The sequence below is a fragment of the Carya illinoinensis genome, chromosome 9, assembly GCF_018687715.1.
Source record: "Carya illinoinensis cultivar Pawnee chromosome 9, C.illinoinensisPawnee_v1, whole genome shotgun sequence".
NCBI classification, from domain to species: domain Eukaryota; kingdom Viridiplantae; phylum Streptophyta; class Magnoliopsida; order Fagales; family Juglandaceae; genus Carya; species Carya illinoinensis.
This window is the reverse complement of record NC_056760.1, coordinates 9,482,142-9,502,691: the sequence shown is the minus strand read 5'-3', so window position 1 is coordinate 9,502,691 and position 20,550 is coordinate 9,482,142. Positions and strand designations below refer to the sequence as shown.

Here is a 20,550-nt window from a genome sequence, read left to right as displayed (position 1 = left end):
CACTTGACTTCGGCCTTATGTTTAACAGCTACTCCAAAGAGAGATTTTCCCATTATTGATCCTAGTAGAGAACTTAGGAGGTGGAGCATGAATCGTCCCCATATCAGTCCAAGATTCATTCGATTGCTTATGTTTTCTGCTTTTCTTGCCCTTCTCCTATGGGAGCTGGCCTATGCCGACCCTCCTTATAGCTCTTGTCCTAACACAAGTGCTGACTATATAGACGGCAGTCCATTTAAAAATAACCTTGACGAACTCCTGATCTCTTTATCCTCAAAAGCTTCTTCTTCCAAATTCTATAATACCTCCACAGGAAATGATACGTATAGAGTTTATGGTGTACACATGTGCCTCGACTATGTCACAAATGAAAACTGCGGGAAGTGCATAGCAACCGCTACAAAAGACATTTTGAAGCTCTGTCCATACACAAGGGAAGCAGTTGTATGGGAGGAGCTATGCCAGCTGCGCTACTCCAACCAAAATTTCTTTGGCCAAGTGAATCTCACAGGAAACAAGCACCAATATAACCCGATGAATCTTTCCCAACCACTACAGTTCAAATATCGATCTGTTGTTAAGGAGACTTTGAATAACCTTACGACGGAGGCAGCAGCTTTCAATCTTTCAGCTAAATTACGGTATGCTACCGGAGAAGTAGACTTTGAGGACAAAACAATATATGCTCTTGTGCAGTGCACAAGAGACTTATCCGGTGATGGCTGTCATTCATGCCTTGAGAGGGCCATTGCAGATGTATTAAACTGCGCGCTGCTACTTCTCCATCGGTGCAAGGCTTTTTAGTAGTAGTTGCTTCTTGAGGTATGAGTTCTACGACTTCTATAAATATGACGCGACATCTTCAATGAATGCCCAAGTATCAGGAAGTAAGTATTCGTCAACACGTACACCTCTACAGATAATTTCTTCTATTTTTTACTATTCAACGTGATATATATGTAGTCAATTATAAAGAATCGGAAGCGATTGCCTTCAATTAAACGCAGGCGGCGGAAGGAAAATATGGATGATCATTAATATAGTTGTATCAGCATGCTTGGCGATGGTACTTTTTGCTTCCGGCATGTCTTGTCTTGCGAACAAAAAGGCTCGGAAACGTAAGATGCCTATCACCGAGCTTACTTTACAAATTCTACATTCAATTTTATAAAAGTAAAATTCAGGAATTGATGGGTTAAATATTAGGCATTACATTTATTTAAAATGAAACTTTACAATATTATTTGGTGAATTTGTTTCTACAAAATCTCTTTATATACCAAACATTAATTTTCTTTAATTCGTTACCGGTTCTTTTTTATTCAGGGAAGAAAGAATTTGTTTGTCAGCGAGCAAATAATAGTAATCCAAGTGTCTCACGCTTTCATCACTGCAATTTTCAAGGAAGATATGACCCCCAAGCTCAAGATTTTCCCTATATTAAGTTGTCATCAATACAAGCAGCTACTGATAACTTCTCCGATTCAAATAAGCTTGGGGAGGGTGGTTTTGGTCCTGTCTACAAGGTAATAAAAGTCGTTATAGGAAGTAATAGAAAGAATAGGAATGAAGACGGTGAGGAGTACGATCGTCTCAAATTAAGCATTTGCCTTTTTCTTTTTCTTTTTTTCTTTTTTTAAATATATTTATTTATTTATTTTTTAATTTAAATATACGTTGATCGGAAAAATTAAGCAAATTATCTTTTGTAGGGTTTACTAAGTGATGGAAAGGAAGTAGCGGTTAAGAGGCTATCCTTCGGTTCCGAGCAGGGTTCAGAGGAATTCATAAATGAGGTTCTACTTATAATGAAGCTTCAACGCAAAAATCTTGTCAAGCTTCTTGGTTTTTGCGTAGAGGGAGACGAAAGGCTGCTTGTTTATGAATTCATGCCCAACAACAGCCTAGATGTCTTTCTCTTTGGTAAGTTAATTTCCCGAATCCCCATGCATTCTTTTTTTTTTCTTTCTTTATGGGTGCTCGAATCAACTTTGTACGTATATAATATACAGATCGAAGCAGATGTGCACAACTCAGTTGGAGCAGACGACTTAATATAATAGATGGAATTGCAAGGGGAATTCTTTATCTTCACCAGGATTCACGACTTAGAATAATTCATAGGGACCTAAAACCTAGTAATGTCTTACTGGACTATGACATGAATCCCAAGATCTCAGACTTTGGAATGGCAAGGATCGATCTTTGAAGGAAGCGAGGGCGAGGCTAATAATACTGCTCAAATTGCTGGGACCTATATCTACAAGGTAATCGATGCAATATCATGCGGCCGGCCTGAGTATTATATATTGCTTCATCGGCCTGAATTTATATATGCCTGATATTGTTAGAATGTTCTACTCGATGATCATCAGGGAGTGCTAGAAGATGGGAAGGGAGTAGCGGTTAAAAGGCTATCAAGGAAGTCATGGCAAGGCTTAGAGGAATTTAAAAATGAGGTCATACTCATTGCACGACTTCAACATAGAAACCTTGTGAAGCTCTTGGGATGTGCCATTGAGGGCCAGGAAAAGCTTCTTGTGTACGAATTCATGCTCAACAGAAGCCTTGATTTCTTTATATTTGGTAATTTGTTACTTCAACCTTTCCGCTCATTGACGTGATAAGCGTTATAATTAGCCACTAATTATACGTTACAATACATACATATATCTCTATTCTATTATAATAAGTGGTTATTTAACTGTAAATAGTAATTTTTATTATCTTTTCGTTAACTTTTCTTATTTTACAATTAAGACAGTCCATTAAGTCTTGTTTGATCAAAAAGTCCTTAAAACCCTTAACCATTTGAAGTGTAGCTCTCTTGTAAAATTTAATAAAGGATTATTTTGCTATTATATATTACATATATATACCCCTCAGTGTTTAAGACATGGCTGAATTGTTTTTGGACTAATGGTTTACATAGTGGGTTTGATTTCTTTGATGAGCTTAAGTTTTTACAAAATTAATAAGTTATTTTATGTTGGAATCGGACTCATGTGAGCTGTATTTTTATTGGACTGTTTTAAGTTAGTTTTATTCCTTTGTCGGCCTTGTCCTAAGCCTCAGTATTTGTATTTGCATAAATAATAGTTTTATTTAAGTTATATTATTAACTATTATTCTACTACAACTAAATTCATTAATAATGATAATAAGAAATTAAAAATTGTTTGAATAGATTAGTTTATTTTGTTAAACAAGATTTTTACAGTATATTTTAATAAAATTTGATATAATTATCTACTATGTTATTAATTAAAAATGAAGATATATCATTTTCTTAAATATAATCATTTCACCCAATTAGACAAACATACTTTATACGTTGATCATGGGCCTAATATCTATATATTTATATATATATATATATATATATATATTTATGACGATGGTCTTCCAGTATTGATTGTAAGTTTTGTTTTTTTGAAATTAAACTGGCCGAACATATATATAGTGTTGCCCAGATGACTAACATAAGAGGGGGGGTGAATTGAGTTGTATTAAAAAAAATAACAATTATAAATCAAATATATAATATAAAATATAAACAAAATATGAAATAACAATAAATATAAAGAGTAAGGGTAAGAGAGAAGCAAACTCAGTATGTTAACGAGGTTTGGCCCCACTGCCTACGTCCTCGCCTCAAGCTACCCCTTGAGGATTCCCAAATTCATTATTCAACCTCCTTCAGGTGGAGATAGAAACCTATTACACCTTTGAACAACACCGCTACAAAGGATCCGTGTAGAACACCCTCTACACTTGCAATCACCTTACACGTGGTGATTCAACTATTCCCCGTGTAGAATACTTTTTACACGCACAAGGGTTATACACGCCATTTTTCTGATACAAAAGCTGATAGTGGGTAGGTTATCAGAAAACACTCCTCAATGACTGAAATAAGAACAATACAGCGCAAACTATATCTCTAAAAATGAATAAGGATTAAGGCTCAATGCTTAGAGAAGAGAGAATGAAAGTTTTGAATGAATGTTGTATGCTCTTGGTGTTGTGAATGCGAAGCTCTCAAATGATCTATTTATAGGCATATGAGACTTCATATTCAAATTTAAAAAGATTCACATGTCAAAGACAACATCATTCACTTTTTCAAAAAATTCAAATAAAAGGTTCTTCTTTTTCAATTGTCAAAGACAACATCATTCACTTTTTCAAAAAAAATCAAACCTAATCTTTTACTTTTGGCATATGACAAAATGAGCACACTTTCCTTTTCAAAAAATTCAAACCTAATCTTTTACTTTTTGCATATGACAAAATGAGCACACTTTCCTTTTCAAAAAAATTCAAACCTAATATTTTACTTTTTGTATAAGTCTAAAAAATCATCAATTACTTTTGAAAATATTCAAATAAAACATGCACATGTGAAAGATGACAATCAATCATCTTTAATATTTTCAAAATTCAACCCTTTAATCAAGGCATGCACATACAAAAGATGACAATCAATCATCTTTCAAAATTTTCAAATTTAATTTTCAAAAATATTCATGCACATGTGAAAAATGTATTTTAATGCTTTATGATAAAATATTAATTTTGAGCATTAATCCTAATTTTGAATTTTAAGAGATTTACAACATTACTCTATAATTTTAATGTGAACTTGTTTCCTTCTTGCTCATGCTTGGTTCTTTGATGTGCTTGATTCCATTATGTGAACAACTTGAACTTGAAACTCCTTTATTATTTGAATTCATTTGTTATCATCAAAATCCATGTGTAGATTTATAATCATATGAAACTTGAAACCTTGAGTTCAACAATCTCCTCCTTGTTGATGATGACAAATACTTGATAGAACTTGAAACCTATATTAATACTTAAGCTCCCCCTGAAAATATGCGTTAGTTTTTCAAGCAAAAGTATAAATATAATTCCAAGCATATATAATAAGTTTAGCAATTTAAACAATGTTAATGTTCTAGTCTAAAACTTCTCCCCCTTTTGGCATCATTAAAAAGGATCGGCAGCAAATAAATGGACTAAAGAAAACGATGTGTTTAATAGTCACTGTAGATAGTTGAAAAAGGAGCCGTCCGTGACCCGACAAATGCTGCAAAGACTCGAGGCCTAACTCTATGAATTTAGTGCGGCTAGAGATTTAAACAATCGCCTGATGTTGTTGACAAACGTGATTGAAGGCTCTGAGTTGCTATAAAAAAATGATCATTTTCATCTATCGGATGCCAAAAAAATAATTGCTTCTTGACCTGAGTTCTGTTTTACCACAACGATAGAATGGCTGAGCAATTCTCTTCCACTAATGTTCCAGACTTGAATCAGGAACTCTTGATGCATCAATCATCAATCTTCTCTCCTGAGTCCGTCAATACCATGATAGGAGCAGTGAACCGTTTTTCTAGTAAGGCTGATTCTGAGATTATTGCAGAATCAAGAATGCTCAGTATTCAATATGCTGCCTCTATTACGATCTTGTCTCGAAGGTTAATGGCGAGGGTGAGTGAGATTGATCATCTTAACATGCAAATATCTGAGTTACGACAGAAACTTGTTAATAAGGATAGTGAGAATAAAAGGCTAAAGCAAGAAAACCAAGAGTTGAAAAAATTTGCAGATTGGTATGCTCATGATCTGCAACCACAAATAGAGGAGCTGGAACGAGAAAGGGTTCAGATACAAGGTCAACATCGGCAGATAACAGCAGAGGTTCATCGTTTACTAGAAAAATAGGGACAATCTACTGTTAATCTCGCTGGGTTAGTAAGAAAACTTTTGACAATGTGTGTCCAGCATATCTTGTATTTCTTTTGACTAAATAAGATTTGAAGAGACAATAGTTTGTCTTATTCTTTATGCTATCTCTATAAAATCAGTCTTGAAGTTCATCTAATTCGCATCAAGTTTTCTTCTTATATCTATAATTCATCTGCATTCCTTCAACATTCTCGTTTTAAGCCTTCTATTCTTTTCTCAATAGCTCATTCTTCTAACATTTCTCTAGATCCATCTATGAGGCATTTTGCATCTCAACCTTCTGTCCTTTCTGCAGCTGCCATTGGTGCCATGTTGCAGTAGGAAAATAATAATTTGACTAATAAGTCAGATTCTGATGCTATTTATGACTTGGTGAGTCTTGAGACTCGCTACTCTTCCTCTATTGTTGCTTTTTATCAGCGGCTACAAGCCAAAAATCATGAAGTTGAAAAGCTCAAAGAACAAATTGTTGTACTTCAACGAATTGTTCAAGAGTCTCACACAAGGGAATGAATCATTCAGCAGAAGAATAAACAGTTGAAATCTTTATTAGATTCTTCATTCCGCTTGTCGGTTCCCATGGATAAGAATGACATGATATTGTATGAATAGAATAAGCGTCTCAAACATGAGGCTAAGAATCTCAAGTTTATGTAAAAGTATTTAAAAAATCTATCTCTATTTTTATTGACTCTAGTCTATCTTTTAAGAGATATTCATAGCATGCATCATACCTATTTCTCTTCTGATCATGCATAATCTATCTTCTGGTAAAGGCTTTGTAAAAATATCTGCTAACTGATCGTGTGTGTTTGTGAATTCTAGTACTATATCGCCTTTCTACACATGATCTCGAAGAAAATGATATCTTATTTCAATATGCTTAGTTCTAGAATGTTGTATTGGGTTCTTTGAAAGATTTATAACACTTGTATTATCACATTTGATTGGAATGTGATTATACAGGAGTTTAAAATCTTCAAGTTGTTGCTTCATGTAGAGAACTTGAGCACAACAACTACCCGCAGCAACATATTCTGCCTCAGCAGTAGATAGTGCAACAGAATTTTGTTTTTTACTAAACCAGGAAACTAGTGCATGACCTAAGAAATGACATGCTCCACTAGTGCTTTTTCGATCTATTTTACAGCCAGCATAATCTGCATCTGTGTAGCTGATTAGATCGAAAGATGTGTGCTTAGGGTACCATAACCCTAGGTTAAGATATCTAAGAATGCGCTTAACTGCAATTAAATGTGATTCTTTTGGAGATGATTGAAAGCGTACACATAAGCACACACTAAACATAATATCTGGTCTACTGACTGTTAAATATAATAAGCTACCAATCATACCTCGATATATCTTCGAGTCAACTGGCTTACCGGATTCATCTTTATCAAGTTTAGTTGATGGGCTCATTGGTGTTCCAATTTCCTTAGCATTTTCCATCCCAAACTTTTTCAGTAATTCTTTAATATATTTTGATTGATTAATGAATGTCTCATTTTTTGCTTGCTTAATTTGCAATCCGAAAAAGAATGTAAGTTCTCCCATCATGCTCATCTCAAATTCTTCCTGCATAGTCTTAGCAAAAACTTGACACATATTTTCATTAGTAGCACCGAATATTATATCATCAACATAAATCTGAATCAAAAGAATATCATCATTTTCATATTTAATGAAAAGAGTTGTGTCGATTTTTCCTCTTGAAAAACCTTTTTCAATCAAGAAACCACTAAGTCTTTCGTACCAAACTCTAAGAGCTTGTTTAAGTCCATATAGTGCTTTTGTGAGTTTGAAAACATGATTTGGGGAAATATGATTTTCAAGACCTAGAGGTTGCTCAACATATACATCTTCATTTATAAAACCATTTAAGAAAGTACTTTTAACATCCATTTGAAAAAGTTTGAAATCTTTATAACAAGCATATGCAAGTAGCATTCGAATAGCTTCTAATCTTGCGACAGGTGCATATGTCTCATCATAATCGATTCCTTCTTCTTGATTAAAACCTTAAGCTATAAGTCGAGCCTTATTTCTAGTAATGACTCCGGACTCATCTTTCTTGTTTCTAAAAACCCATTTTGTTCCAATAATAGTATGATTTTTGGGTTTAGGAACAAGTGTCCAAACATCATTTCTTTCAAATTGATTCAATTCTTCTTGCATAGTTAGAATCCAAGATTCATCAAGAAGTGCGTCATCAATATTTTTGGGTTCAATTTGAGATAGAAAAGCAGTATGATTGCAATATTGCTAAGAGATGATCGAGTACTTACACCTTGTGAAGGTTTTCCCAAAATTTATTCCACTGGATGATCTTTCACAAATTTCTACTGTTTGGTTGCGTCTTGTACTAAATTTTGATGATCTTTCCTGATGGCTCCATGTTGAACTTCCTCTATTGTTTTCTCTTTGTTGAGATTAAGACTTTCCGTATTATTTATACCTCCTGTTTCTTCATCAATAGATTTCTTGGAGAGTGAAGAATTAGATTCATCAAATACTACATGCATAGATTCTTGTACAATCAAAGTCTTTTTATTGAATACTCTATAAGCTTTACTATTAGTAGAATATCCGAGAAAGATACTTTCATCAGATTTTGCATCAAATTTGCCTAAATTATCCCTGTTATTCAAAATAAAACATTTGCATCCAAATACATGAAAGTAACCAATGTTGGGCTTTTTCTCATTCCAAAGCTCATAGGGGGTTTTATCTAATTTAGACCTTAGCATAACTCTATTTATAACATAACATGCAGTACTTACCGCTTCGGCCCAAAAATAACTAGGCAAGTTGTTCTCATTGAGTATTGTTCTTGCCATCTCTTGAAGAGATCTATTTTTCCTCTCTACTACCCCATTTTGTTGAGGTGTTCGAGGAGCAGAAAAATTATGCACAAAACCGTTTTCATCACAAAATGTTTCAATATTTTTATTAACAAACTCTTTTCCCCTATCACTTCGGATACTTGAAATAGTATAGCCCTTTTCATTTTGAATTCTCTTGCATAACTTGGTAAAAACATTATGTGCCTCATCTTTATGAGCAAGAAAGATGACCCAAGTATATCTAGAGAAATCATCAACAATAACAAATGCATAATATTTTCCTCCTAGACTTGCAACTCTATTTGGTCCAAAAAGATCCAATTGTATCAGTTGCAATGGTCTAGTAGTGGAAATATGTTTCTTAGTTTTAAAAGAAGTTTTTGTTTGTTTACCAAATTGACATGCATCACAAATTTTGTCTTTAAAAAAATATGTTTTTGGTAAACCTCTCACAAGATCATTTTTTGAAAGTTTGGAAATAAGTTCCATGTTTGCATGACCTAGTCTTCTATGCCATAACCAACTAGTTTCATTTTGAATTGAAAAACAAATTGCATCTTGTGGGATAATTTCTTCAAAATCGATTGTATAAACATTGTTACTTCTAGTAGCAATAAAACAAATATTACAATCATGATCATTCAAAATAATGCATTTATCCATTTTGAAAGTAACTGTAAATCCTTTATCACATAATTGACTTATGCTCAAAAGATTATGTTTTAGATCTTCAACAAGTAGAACATCTTCAATTATGAGAGAAGATTCATTACCAATTTTACCTATTCCCACGATCTTCCCTTTCGAGTTGTCTCCAAATGTCACGTGTCATTCTTCTTTAGATCTAAGATCAAAGAACTTAATCTTGTCTCCCGTCATGTGTCTTGAACATCCACTATCTAAAAACCATTTGTTTTTGCTTGTGGAAGACTTCATGCATACTTATAAAAATAATTAAAATGATTTTTCTTGGTATCCAAGTTCTTTGGGTCCTTTATTTATTAGTATTAGAAGAAACAAGATTTTTAGGTACCCATATGGCCCTAATAGTCATTGTATGATTTCTTCTAATAGGACAAGTATGATAATTATGACCATTTCTATTACAAAAATTGCAAATAGCATGTGACATATATGAAAAACTTGAATGATTATAATAATATCATTTTTTGACAAAATTATTTTTATGAAAAGAATTTTGAATATTAGTCTTTGATGTAGAATGATTATCAAAGAAATTTTTATAAGGTTTGTATTTTTGTTTTGGCATATATCCCAAACCTGCTTTGTCAAAAACACATTTTTGACTACCAAGAAGTTTTTCAAAATTTTTTTTTCCATTCGTAAAGTTTTCAACAATATTTTCTAAATTGGTTTTCTTCTTAATCAATTCAAGATTTTCATCTTTCAAAATAATACTTTCTTTTCTTAAAATTTCAATTTCATTTGTTAAAGAAAAATTTTTCTTTTTCAAAGCAGTATATTTGATACCCAATTTTTCAAATTCCTCATAAATCTCTTCTAAAACATTTTGCAATTCTTCATATTAAGGATTTTCAATATTATCAAGATTTGTTACCTCAATGTCATCTTTAGCCATAAGACAAAGATTTGCTGATTCTTCATTACTTGCTTCACTATCTGAGCTACTTGAATCATCATCCCATGTAGCTTTCATTGCTTTCTTGCCCTTCTTTCGATCTTTCTTTAGCAGAGGACAATCTGGCTTGATATGACCAGGTTTATTGCATTTATAACAAATTAAAGTGTCATTTTTACCTGAATCTTTCTTGGAAAACTTTTTGAAGGATTTCCTCGGAGGAGTTCTATCTTTCTTCAAGAACCTCTGAATTCTTTTTGTTATCATCGCAACTTCTTCATCTTTATCGTCATTTTCCTCATCTTCATCACTTTCACTTTCATGAGGAACAACTTTAAGTGCTAAGCTCTTTTTTGGCTTTCCTTCTTCTTCTCATCTTTTTAATGTGTACTCATGGGTGATAAGTGACCCAATGAGTTCATTGACTTCGAGCTTCTTGAGGTCTCCAGCCTCAAGAATCGCTATAACTTTTGATTCCCAACGTTTTGGTAAAAAGTTGAGAATTTTTCTTACTATCTCCACCTTGAAATAAACTTTGCCAAGAGCTATCAAGCTGTTTATGATGTTAGTAAAACGAGTGTGCATACTAGAAATAGATTCATTATCATTCATTTTAAACATTTCATATTCATGAGTAAGAATATAAATTTTTGATTCCTTGACTTGCGAAGTTCCTTCATAAGTAACTTCTAAATTATCCCAAATTTCTTTTGCCGTATCGCAATTCATTATTCTATTAAATTCATTTCCATTAAGAGCATTATATAATAAATTCATAGCAGTTAAATTTAAAGTATAAAGTCTATCGTCTTCACGATCAAACTCTTTTTCTTCCTTTTTGACCTTTACTCCATCAACCACTTTTGTTGGAATATAAGGTCCATTAACAATACATTTCCAGATTTCTCTACCTTGAGCTTGAAGAAATATTCTCATTCTAACTTTCCAGAATGAGTAATTATCTCCACAAAAGAGTGGAGGCCGACTGCTAGATTGACCTTCACCAAATAAAGTTGCAATGTTAGCCATAAGATCTTAACTCAAAAGATAGTTAATCTTATAATAGAGCTCTTAGCTCTGATACCAATTGTTGCCCAGATGATTAACACAAGAAGGGGGGTGAATTGAGTTGTATTAAAAAAAATAACAATTATAAATCAAATATATAATATAAAATATAAACAAAATATGAAATAACAATAAATATAAAGAGTAAGGGTAAGAGAGAAGCAAACTCAGTATGTTAACGAGGTTCGGCCTCACTGCCTACGTCCTCGCCTCAAGCTACCCCTTGAGGATTCCCAAATTCACTATTCAACCTCTTTCAGGTGGAGATAGAAACTTATTACACCTTTGAACAACACCGCTACAAAGGATCCGTGTAGAACACCCTCTACACTTGCAATCACCTTACACGTGGTGATTCAACTATTCCCCGTGTAGAATACTTTCTACACGCACAAGGGTTATACACACACTTTTTCTGATACAAAGCTGATAGTGGGTAGGTTATCAGAAAACACTCCTCAATGAGTGAAATAAGAACAATACAGTGCAAACTCTATCTCTCAAAATGAATAAGGATTAAGGCTCAATGCTTAGAGAACAGAGAATGAAAGCTTTGAATGAATGTTGTATGCTCTTGGTGTTGTGAATGCGAAGCTCTCAAATGATCTATTTATAGGCATATGAGACTTCATATTCAAATTTAAAAAGATTCACATGTCAAAGACAACATCATTCACTTTTTCAAAAAATTCAAATAAAAGGTTCTTCTTTTTCAATTGTCAAAAACAACATCATTCACTTTTTCAAAAAAAATCAAACCTAATCTTTTACTTTTGACATATGACAAAATGAGCACACTTTCCTTTTCAAAAAATTCAAACCTAATGTTTTACTTTTTGCATATGACAAAAGGAGCACACTTTCCTTTTCAAAAAAATTCAAACCTAATCTTTTACTTTTTGTATAAGTCTAAAAAAACATCAATCACTTTTGAAAATATTCAAATAAAACATGTACATGTGAAAGATGACAATCAATCATCTTTAATATTTTCAAAATTCAACCCTTTAATCAAGGCATGCACATGCAAAAGATGACAATCAATCATCTTTCAGAATTTTCAAATTTAATTTTCAAAAATATTCATGCACATGTGAAAAATGTATTTTAATACTTTATGATAAAATATTAATTTTGAGCATTAATCCTAATTTCGAATTTTAAGAGATTTACAACATTACTCTATAATTTTAATGTGAACTTGTTTCCTTCTTGCTCATGCTTGGTTCTTTGATGTGCTTGATTCCATTGTGTGAACAACTTGAGCTTGAAACTCCGTTATTCTTTGAATTCATTTGTTATCATCAAAATCCATGTGTAGATTTATAATCACATGAAACTTGAAATCTTGAGTTCAACATATAGGTTATATGCATAAATTAATCATATATATATATATATATAATTATGGTATAACTTATAAGTTGTGGTAAGTTATTTTTTTATAAAAATGATTATTTTCTGTTAAAATGAGTTTGTTTTAATAGTAAATAATCATACTCTTCGTATATAATCCGTCATAATTAGTTATTTTTATAATACACCCAAAGAAATAAATAAATAATTATAATTTTGCTGTGTTTTGTACACCCAAACTGATAGAAAATGAGTATTGATTTGTATAAACTTTAAATATTCAAATTTCGTATAGTCTCTTTGTGAAAAAGTATTTAGGAGTAACTAATGAGATGACTTTATTAGCATTTTCTCATGATATATATTGCTTAAAGAACTATACTTTAATAGTATTTTCTGGGACTTAGATTTATATAGGTGTGTTATGGTACTCGATCGGCATGTTCCTTGTATCTCTAAAATAAACATGTTTCCATGCATTGACTTTGTTCTAGTACTACTGAATTCCAGATCCGGAGAAACGCAGTCAGCTTGACTGGAAGACATACGGTAACATTATTGTTGGTATTGCGAAAGGACTCCTTTATCTTCACGAGGACTCTCGACTTAAAATAATTCACAGGGATCTAAAGCCAAGTAATGTATTACTGGACCATGAAATGGTCGCCAAAATATCAGATTTTGGCATGGCAAGGATCTTTGTTGAGAACCAGAACACTGCAAACACTAGGAGAGTCGTCGGAACATAGTGAGTATACTTTTCTTTTATTTTCCTTAATTTTTAGTGTTCAATTGAGAATAAAGTTATGTACATTGTATTGCTATATATATGCTCAAACCAGCGGATACATGGCTCCTGAGTATGCAATGGAGGGACTATTTTCTGTAAAATCTGATGTTTTCAGCTTTGGCGTCATCTTGCTTGAGATTATTAGTGGCAAGAAAAATAGCAGCTTCTACTTGACCGAGTATGCCCATACACTCCTTGCATACGTATGTTTCTTTCCATTATTTATTCTTTTATAGCAAATAATTTTTTTAAAAAAAAAATATTTGCAAATATATATAATTATCAACATACTAGACACATTAAAATAAAAAAAATATACTGATGTTTTAGTTTTTATATATACATATGTAACGAGTCTTGTAACAAATTGTGTGTGATATATGCCTCCATGTTTGTAAGAAAAATGATATACACAACCGCCTGGTGTAACGGGCGTGCAATCGGAGTCTCCTTTTTTATTTTTTTATTTCCCTCTTCCTCTCCCTCCCGTTTCGTTCCCCCCTTTCTATCCTTCTAAATTTCATTTCTCCCTCCCTCCCTCCCTCCGTCCATCTCCTTCGGACCTCTTTCTCTCCATTTTGTTTTCTCTTTCCTCTTTCTCTTCCCAAATTTGAAATAGGAATCGACGGCAAGAATCCCAAATAAAGTCTTTCATCTTCGCAGATTCGTCTTCGTGAGTTTGCCATTGCCACCCTTCTCCCTTCTCCTTCGACGACCCTCTCTACATAATCCTAACCCTCGTAACTATTCATGGGTGAAAATAGGTTGGTGCTAGAATTTCACACACCAAAGCAACCGACCCTTCCCCAAGTTTGGTTCTTATTGTTTCTTTGGTTTGAGAAAGCGAAGTGCTCTCTCTCTCTCTCTCTCTCTCTCTCTCTCTCTCTCTCTCTCTCTCTCTCTCTCTCTCTCTCTCTCTCTCTCTACAAGTAAACTTTCTTTCTCAAACACATACAAACACTACCTAACAACTTGTGATGAATGGGAGCATTAGCGTTCCTCTTTCTCTTATTCCCACAAAAACCCAACAACATAGTTGTAAAATAAAAGGAAAAGAAAGAAAAGTCAGAGTTTTAGAAAGAATATTCTCGTGTGGTTTGATTAAAAAGGACAATAGAAGTGGATGCTGAGTGTTGCCTTTGTTAAAAGCAAAGAGAGACGTGAAGAAAAATACCCAGTATTGAATTTATCTATGAAGAAATTATGAGAGCTGTATAGCAAAAGCTTGCAAAAACAAAAGCGGCAAGAAATAGGAAGATGTATAATTCTTATGGAGTCTTCATTTTCTCTTCTTTTCCAAATCGAAATTAAAAACTGGCTCTAAAGCATGAGAATACCAGTTACCCATGAAAGAAGTCGACTTCTGGTTTTCCTTTGTTACCAGGTTTTGGGTTTGGACCACACCTTTTTCATTCAGATGGTTTTCTTCTTTCTTTCTGAAATGCAGTTTTCGTTTTTACTTCTTTTTTTAATTTTTGTCAGATGCTGCCACGTCACACACAATTATACAACCGTTCCACACACAATTATACAACGGTTCCGCCTGGTGGTTGTACCTAGCAAATGTTTGTAAATACCAGATCTGTCAGGACATAATATATATGGCTTAGATATATATATGTTTGTATTTTTATATATTATTTTATTTGGGTAATTAGTGGACCCTAGCTCTTGCACCTACGTACGTACAATCTCACACTCATTAACGGGCGTCTCATATCGGGGAGGATATGAAAATTAAAGTACTCAGTTCATAACGAAATGATTAAACAAATTTGACTGTATGTATATGGATGACAGGCATGGAGACTTTGGAATGAAGGGAAAGAAATGAAGTTTGTGGAGCCTGTGTTGATGGAGTCCTGCTTGACTACACAACAAATTAAGAAATGCATGCATATCGGGCTATTGTGTGTACAAGAGGATCCAGCAGATAGACCCACAATGTCATCTGTCGTAGTTCTGTTGGGAGACGAATCAATATTACCACTTCCTAAACCAAAACAGCCTGCACTTGCTATGGGTAGAATCGTTCAGCAGATTGCAGATCCTTTTCCCGTCACAAATCCTTCTGTAAATGGGCTTACCGTTTCCAGTCTTTCTCCTCGTTGAACACCGGCAAGATTTCCTTTTCCCGTGCAATCGATCTCATGTTTGTAACTGAGAAAGTTTTCATAATTTCTGCAAATAGGAAATGGGTGCAAAAGTTTGCGTATCATGTGGAGGAATTAATTCCTACATTAATGATATCGTATATGTGTAGGATAAACGTCAATGGTAGTTTTTATTCAAAATAAAGCTGGTGTTCTCGAATAGAAATGAGACTTTGATCATCAGCATGATGCCAAAAAATAATACATAGGAAGAGAGAAAGAAAAGGAACATTCAGTACCTGCATTCGTTGAATAATTTTACACATAGATTCACTGTAAAATGGGAACAATTCGTACCTAACATTACAACTAGGAAACAGAACCCTTCCCCCTTGCTTCCCACCACAACATATCGGAAAACGGTTGATAGCTGTCTGGAGACACCAGTTGCAATCGACGCTAGACAGGCCCGCCGTGCACTGTACAAAGCTGTACAGATTTTGAAACTCGGAAAATTTCGTTTGATTGGTTCCAAATTTTTTGTTGAACCCAAGATTTTAAATTTTGTGTAATTATATATTTACACATGGATTTTGATGATAACAAATGAATTCAAAGAATAAAGAAGTCTCAAGCTCAAGTTGTCTACACAATGGAGTCAAGCACATCAAGGAAACAAGCATGAGCAAGAAGGGAACAAGTTCACATTAAAATTATAGAGTAATGTTGTAAATCTCTTCAAAATTCGAAATTAGGATTAATGCTCAAAATTAATATTTTATCATAAAACATTAAAATACATTTTCCACATGTGCATGAATATTTTTGAAAATTAAATTTGAAAATTTTGAAAGATGATTGATTGTCATCTTTTGCATGTGCATGTCTTGATTAAAGGGTTGAACTTTGAAAATATTAAAAATGATTGATTGTCATCTTTTGCATGTGCATGCCTTGATTAAAGGGTTGAATTTTGAAAATATTAAAGATGATTGATTATCATCTTTCACATGTGCATGTTTTATTTGAATTTTTTCAAAAGTGATTGATGCTTTTTTAGACTTATACAAAAAGTAAAAGATTAGGTTTGATTTTTTTGAAAAAGTGAATGATGTTGTCTTTGACAATTGAAAAAGAAGAACCTTTTATTTGAATTCTTTGAAAAAGTGAATGATGTTGTCTTTGACAATTGAAAAAGAATAACCTTTTATTTGAATTTTTTGAAAAAGTGAATGATGTTGTCTTTGACATGTGAATCTTTTTAAATTTGAATATGAAGTCTCATATGCCTATAAATAGATCATTTGAGAGCTTCACATTTACAACACCAAGAGCATACAACATTCATTCAAAGCTTTCATTCTCTCTTCTCTAAACATTGAGCCTTAATCCTTGTTCATTTTGAGAGATATAGTTTGCGCTGTATTGTTCTTATTTCACTCGTTGAGGAGTGTTTTCTGATAACCTACCCACTATTAGCTTTTGTATCAGAAAAAGGGTGTGTATAACCCTTGTGTGTGTAGAAAGTATTCTACACGGGGAATAGTTGAATCACCACGTGTAAGGTGATTGCAAGTGTAGAGGGTGTTCTACACGGATCCTTTGTAGCGGTGTTGTTCAAAGGTGTAATAGGTTTCTATCTCCACCTGAAGGAGGTTGAATAGTGAATTTGGGAATCCTCGAGGGGTAGCTTGAGGCGAGGACGTAGGCAGTGGGGCCGAACCTCGTTAACATACTGAGTTTGCTTCTCTCTTACCCTTACTCTTTATATTTATTGTTATTTTATATTTTGTTTATATTTTATATTATATATTTGATTTATAATTGTTATTTTTTTTAATACAACTCAATTCACCCCCCTTCTTGTGTTAGTCATCTGGGCAACATTTTTTGACTCCGATTGGAAAGTTCGAGGCCCTACTTGCCAAGTCAGCCATCGTCGTGTGCACCAGCCCGTTAAAGCGGTCCTGCTCCGTGATGTTCTGCGTGTTCCCCAGATGAATCCTGGGCCTTAAGGCCACGGTGGAAAAGAACTTGTTGGAGTAGCGAATCATGCACTCATCATAACAAATAACAGCAACCTTTTCCCTTGAACATTTAGCAGCGAGCTCTTTGGTCGCGGCAGCCACGCATGTTCGGCACATTAAGGAAGTGACGTTGCCGCGACAGAGGAAGAGGCCGTAGACGGGTCGGAGAGGGAAGAGAGGAGGGAGTTGAGACTGGAATTGTATAGGTTATTTTGGGAGAAGGTACTGTTTGCATAGAAGTGGGAGAGTGGAACTGGATCGACGGCGTAAGTTGTTAGGCTGAGGGAGCCAAGCATGAGAAGTAACACGACAGGAAGAAAGAAAGTATTGAAGGAAAGCATTTTGATGAAAGAATCTCTTCCACTTTGAAAGAGAAAAGCTTCAAGCAGGAACTGCTGTAAAACTTTTAATTTTCACTGACCAATAAGATTTGGACAGAGAATCACATAATTTACCATAGGTGCGCACTGAAAGCATTTCTCCTTATTCTTTCTCCTTCTCCAGAATACTTCCCTATCAATCTTGGTCTCTCTCTCATCATCACGAATCCAGTCCATCTCTTGCACTCTCTATCTATCCAAACAGATCTAGTTCCTTTTCCCCTCTTTCTCTCTTTGACTTTGTTCCGATGAGGTCATGAGTCTCTTGCAGACTCTCTTTTTCATTCTTGCAGACTTGTCTCGCACTCTCTCTCTATCCAATGGAAGTAGCAGCAAAGATCTCTTCTCAACAGGTCGCAAGTCAAGACTCTACCACCTGCAGATGAAATTGGAGTGACTTTTCAAGATGATTCGTTGATTTCCCTCTTTGAAATAGAAATCGTCAAATATGGGTTGATGATTCTCAACGTTCTTCTCAACCGGTTGTGAACTCAGTTAATTTCCCTCTTCTCAATTTGGAACCCATCTCCCTAATTAATCTCTATAAGTGGTTTAATACTCAGTTACAGTTAATTTTAATACACTTTGACGTTTTCTGAAGACTTGATTTGGTTTCTGGAACCCATCTCCCTGATTAACGTTCTCACAAGTAGTGGAACTGGCGTTGAAGACTAATTTTCAGTTGGAAATGACTAAAAAATCAAATCCCCCAAGTAGTTTTTAAGGATTTGTCGCCTGAGAATGGACAAAATGGTATGGGTTGCGATAGTTTTTCTGTGGACAAACTCTTGAACTTGTCTAATGAAGATGGGTTTGTAGAGAAAGAGCCAAGAAGAAGAGAAACAAGACAAGGGCTTTGTCTTGTTTTATTTTTTCTTCTTATATTATCCATTCCTATTTTGAGGAGAGAGAGAGAGAGAGGGCGAAATGGGTGAGGAGAGGGGGCAAAGGTGTATCAGGAGAGAGAAGGTTCCACCAAAAGTCTCTACTGTCTCTACTGATCCCTTGAAACCAATTCTATTTCACTTTTAGATAAATTCTTATGTGTCATCTCCTGATTGAATGGTGTAAAAGGTATAAATACACCAAATCCTGCTGCCAGCCGCTCCCACTTTGAAATTGTTCAAGTTTTGCAGATCCAATTTGTGAAAACATAATAAATTTAAGCCAAGCCTAGCCTGGACTTGACAGCTGAAAACGCAAGACAAGACATTTGCCTTCGAGAAGACGAGTCGTCTTGAGCCAGTCAACCAAGTCGGCATAGGGCAAGCCAACCTTTTCGATAAGATAATAGAATTTTATAAATAATAAAATAATTTATAAATAGAAATGAGATCATTTTAATTAAGTATTTTTTTAGTTTTTAAAAAATAGAAAAAAGTTAGAATAAAAAAGTTATGAAATTAAAATATTATTATAATATAATTTATTATTTTTATTTTTATTTTTATTTTAAGATTTAAAAAAATTGAATTATTTTTATTTTTTATTTAAAATTTTATACAAATTGTAATGATTAATTAAAAAATTATAATAATTAATTTGAAATTATTCATATTTAAATGATATTTACAAAAATAAAATAAAATTAGACGACTATATAAGATATTGAAACATATTTCTAAACATCCTTTAATAAATCACTCTTCCGTAGCAAAGGAGATCAGGTGGAATCAGAAATTAAAAACAAATTTATTTATCTGAAAAATTAAATTTCAATAAAAATAAGATAAAGAAGGACATCCTCATGGCATATAAGATAAGATATCGTAATATTGTTGATGGATGGATGGGAGTGGGATAGTAGATAAAATATCGTTGATAGATGGATGGGAGTTATAAAATGATGGGAAAACACACTTTCCTTTCCTTTTTGTCGAATCAATTCCATTTCTTGGATTTATAAATTGAGAAATTCTACAAGCAACCGGCCTGCGTCCCCACCGTGGCCTCGTTGCTAATGTGGCAACTGAATATTTAAAGAATAAAAAAAAAGGACAGAAACCCAAATATTTTCCAAGTGTTGAAGAACCGGTTCTTCCCTATCTTCCATTACAAAGTTATTATAGGGTTGAAGAACCCCTTTGACTGCGCTGTCTACCTCTGTGAATCTGAGCCTGAAGATAAACTCAGGTTGTTGCCAAGTGCTATTGGAAGGAGCAAAAGAGAGAGCTTCTCTATTTCAAAGATTTGGCTCAGAGGGAAGAAGGAGAAACCGAATGGATCAGCAAATGCATCGAGGTTGGTGGTCTCGTTCCGGTTTCTGGTGCACCGGAGTGTTGTAGCTGAAGAAGATTTGAAGGCCAAGAATGGAGATGGGGGTGCAAGGAGGAGTATTTCTGAGATTAAAATTGAGACGTGCGAGAATGGAGGGAATGAATTTTGTTGTGACGAGGAAAGGTAAAGCTGTAACAATTTGGATTATCAAGCAAAGGTACCATCTTTTGCAAGGCGGACATTGCTTTGGCTCACTGGAAAATAGAACAAGGTCGTTCACTCGTCCTCGGCATCAAATGTCTAGTTTCGTTCTATTTCTTCTTTGATTTTCTTTCTTATATTAATTTAAATTTGATTGCCTAATTATAGAAGGTATAATTAGAACATCTGTAGTAGAGAATAGAAATAAGAGATTT

The 20,550-nt window shown here is 33.9% G+C and overlaps 3 protein-coding genes across 5 annotated transcripts in view; all 3 read left to right on the top strand.

The window, feature by feature from the left end:
• Window positions 1-36: 36 nt before the first annotated feature.
• LOC122276576 (cysteine-rich repeat secretory protein 38-like) lies at window positions 37-804 on the top strand. The gene has a single exon (XM_043086406.1). The coding sequence runs from the start codon at window positions 88-90 to the stop codon at window positions 802-804; it is 717 nt and encodes a 238-aa protein (XP_042942340.1). The 5' UTR covers window positions 37-87.
• LOC122276578 (putative cysteine-rich receptor-like protein kinase 35) lies at window positions 748-2,711 on the top strand. Of its 3 annotated transcripts, none has more exons than XM_043086408.1 (6): window positions 748-887; window positions 1,008-1,118; window positions 1,327-1,526; window positions 1,713-1,923; window positions 2,013-2,267; window positions 2,376-2,711. In XM_043086408.1, exons 1-5 carry the CDS (start codon window positions 866-868, stop codon window positions 2,207-2,209), a joined length of 741 nt encoding a protein of 246 aa, XP_042942342.1. In that variant the 5' UTR covers window positions 748-865; the 3' UTR covers window positions 2,210-2,267; window positions 2,376-2,711. The 3 variants fall into 3 exon arrangements, with proteins under 3 accessions (XP_042942342.1, XP_042942343.1, XP_042942344.1); XM_043086409.1 differs by lacking the exon at window positions 2,376-2,711 and adding an exon at window positions 2,352-2,375; XM_043086410.1 differs by lacking the exon at window positions 1,008-1,118 and having other exon boundaries at window positions 764-887.
• Window positions 2,285-20,550, top strand: part of LOC122276765 (G-type lectin S-receptor-like serine/threonine-protein kinase B120) — a 39,571-nt gene continuing 21,305 nt past the window's right edge. Inside the window, exons 1-5 of the mRNA XM_043086670.1 lie at window positions 2,285-2,293; window positions 2,376-2,593; window positions 3,587-3,593; window positions 13,146-13,375; window positions 13,470-13,620. Of these exons, the coding sequence (XP_042942604.1) occupies window positions 2,285-2,293; window positions 2,376-2,593; window positions 3,587-3,593; window positions 13,146-13,375; window positions 13,470-13,620 (615 nt within the window). The remainder of the gene's footprint in view (window positions 2,294-2,375; window positions 2,594-3,586; window positions 3,594-13,145; window positions 13,376-13,469; window positions 13,621-20,550) is intronic.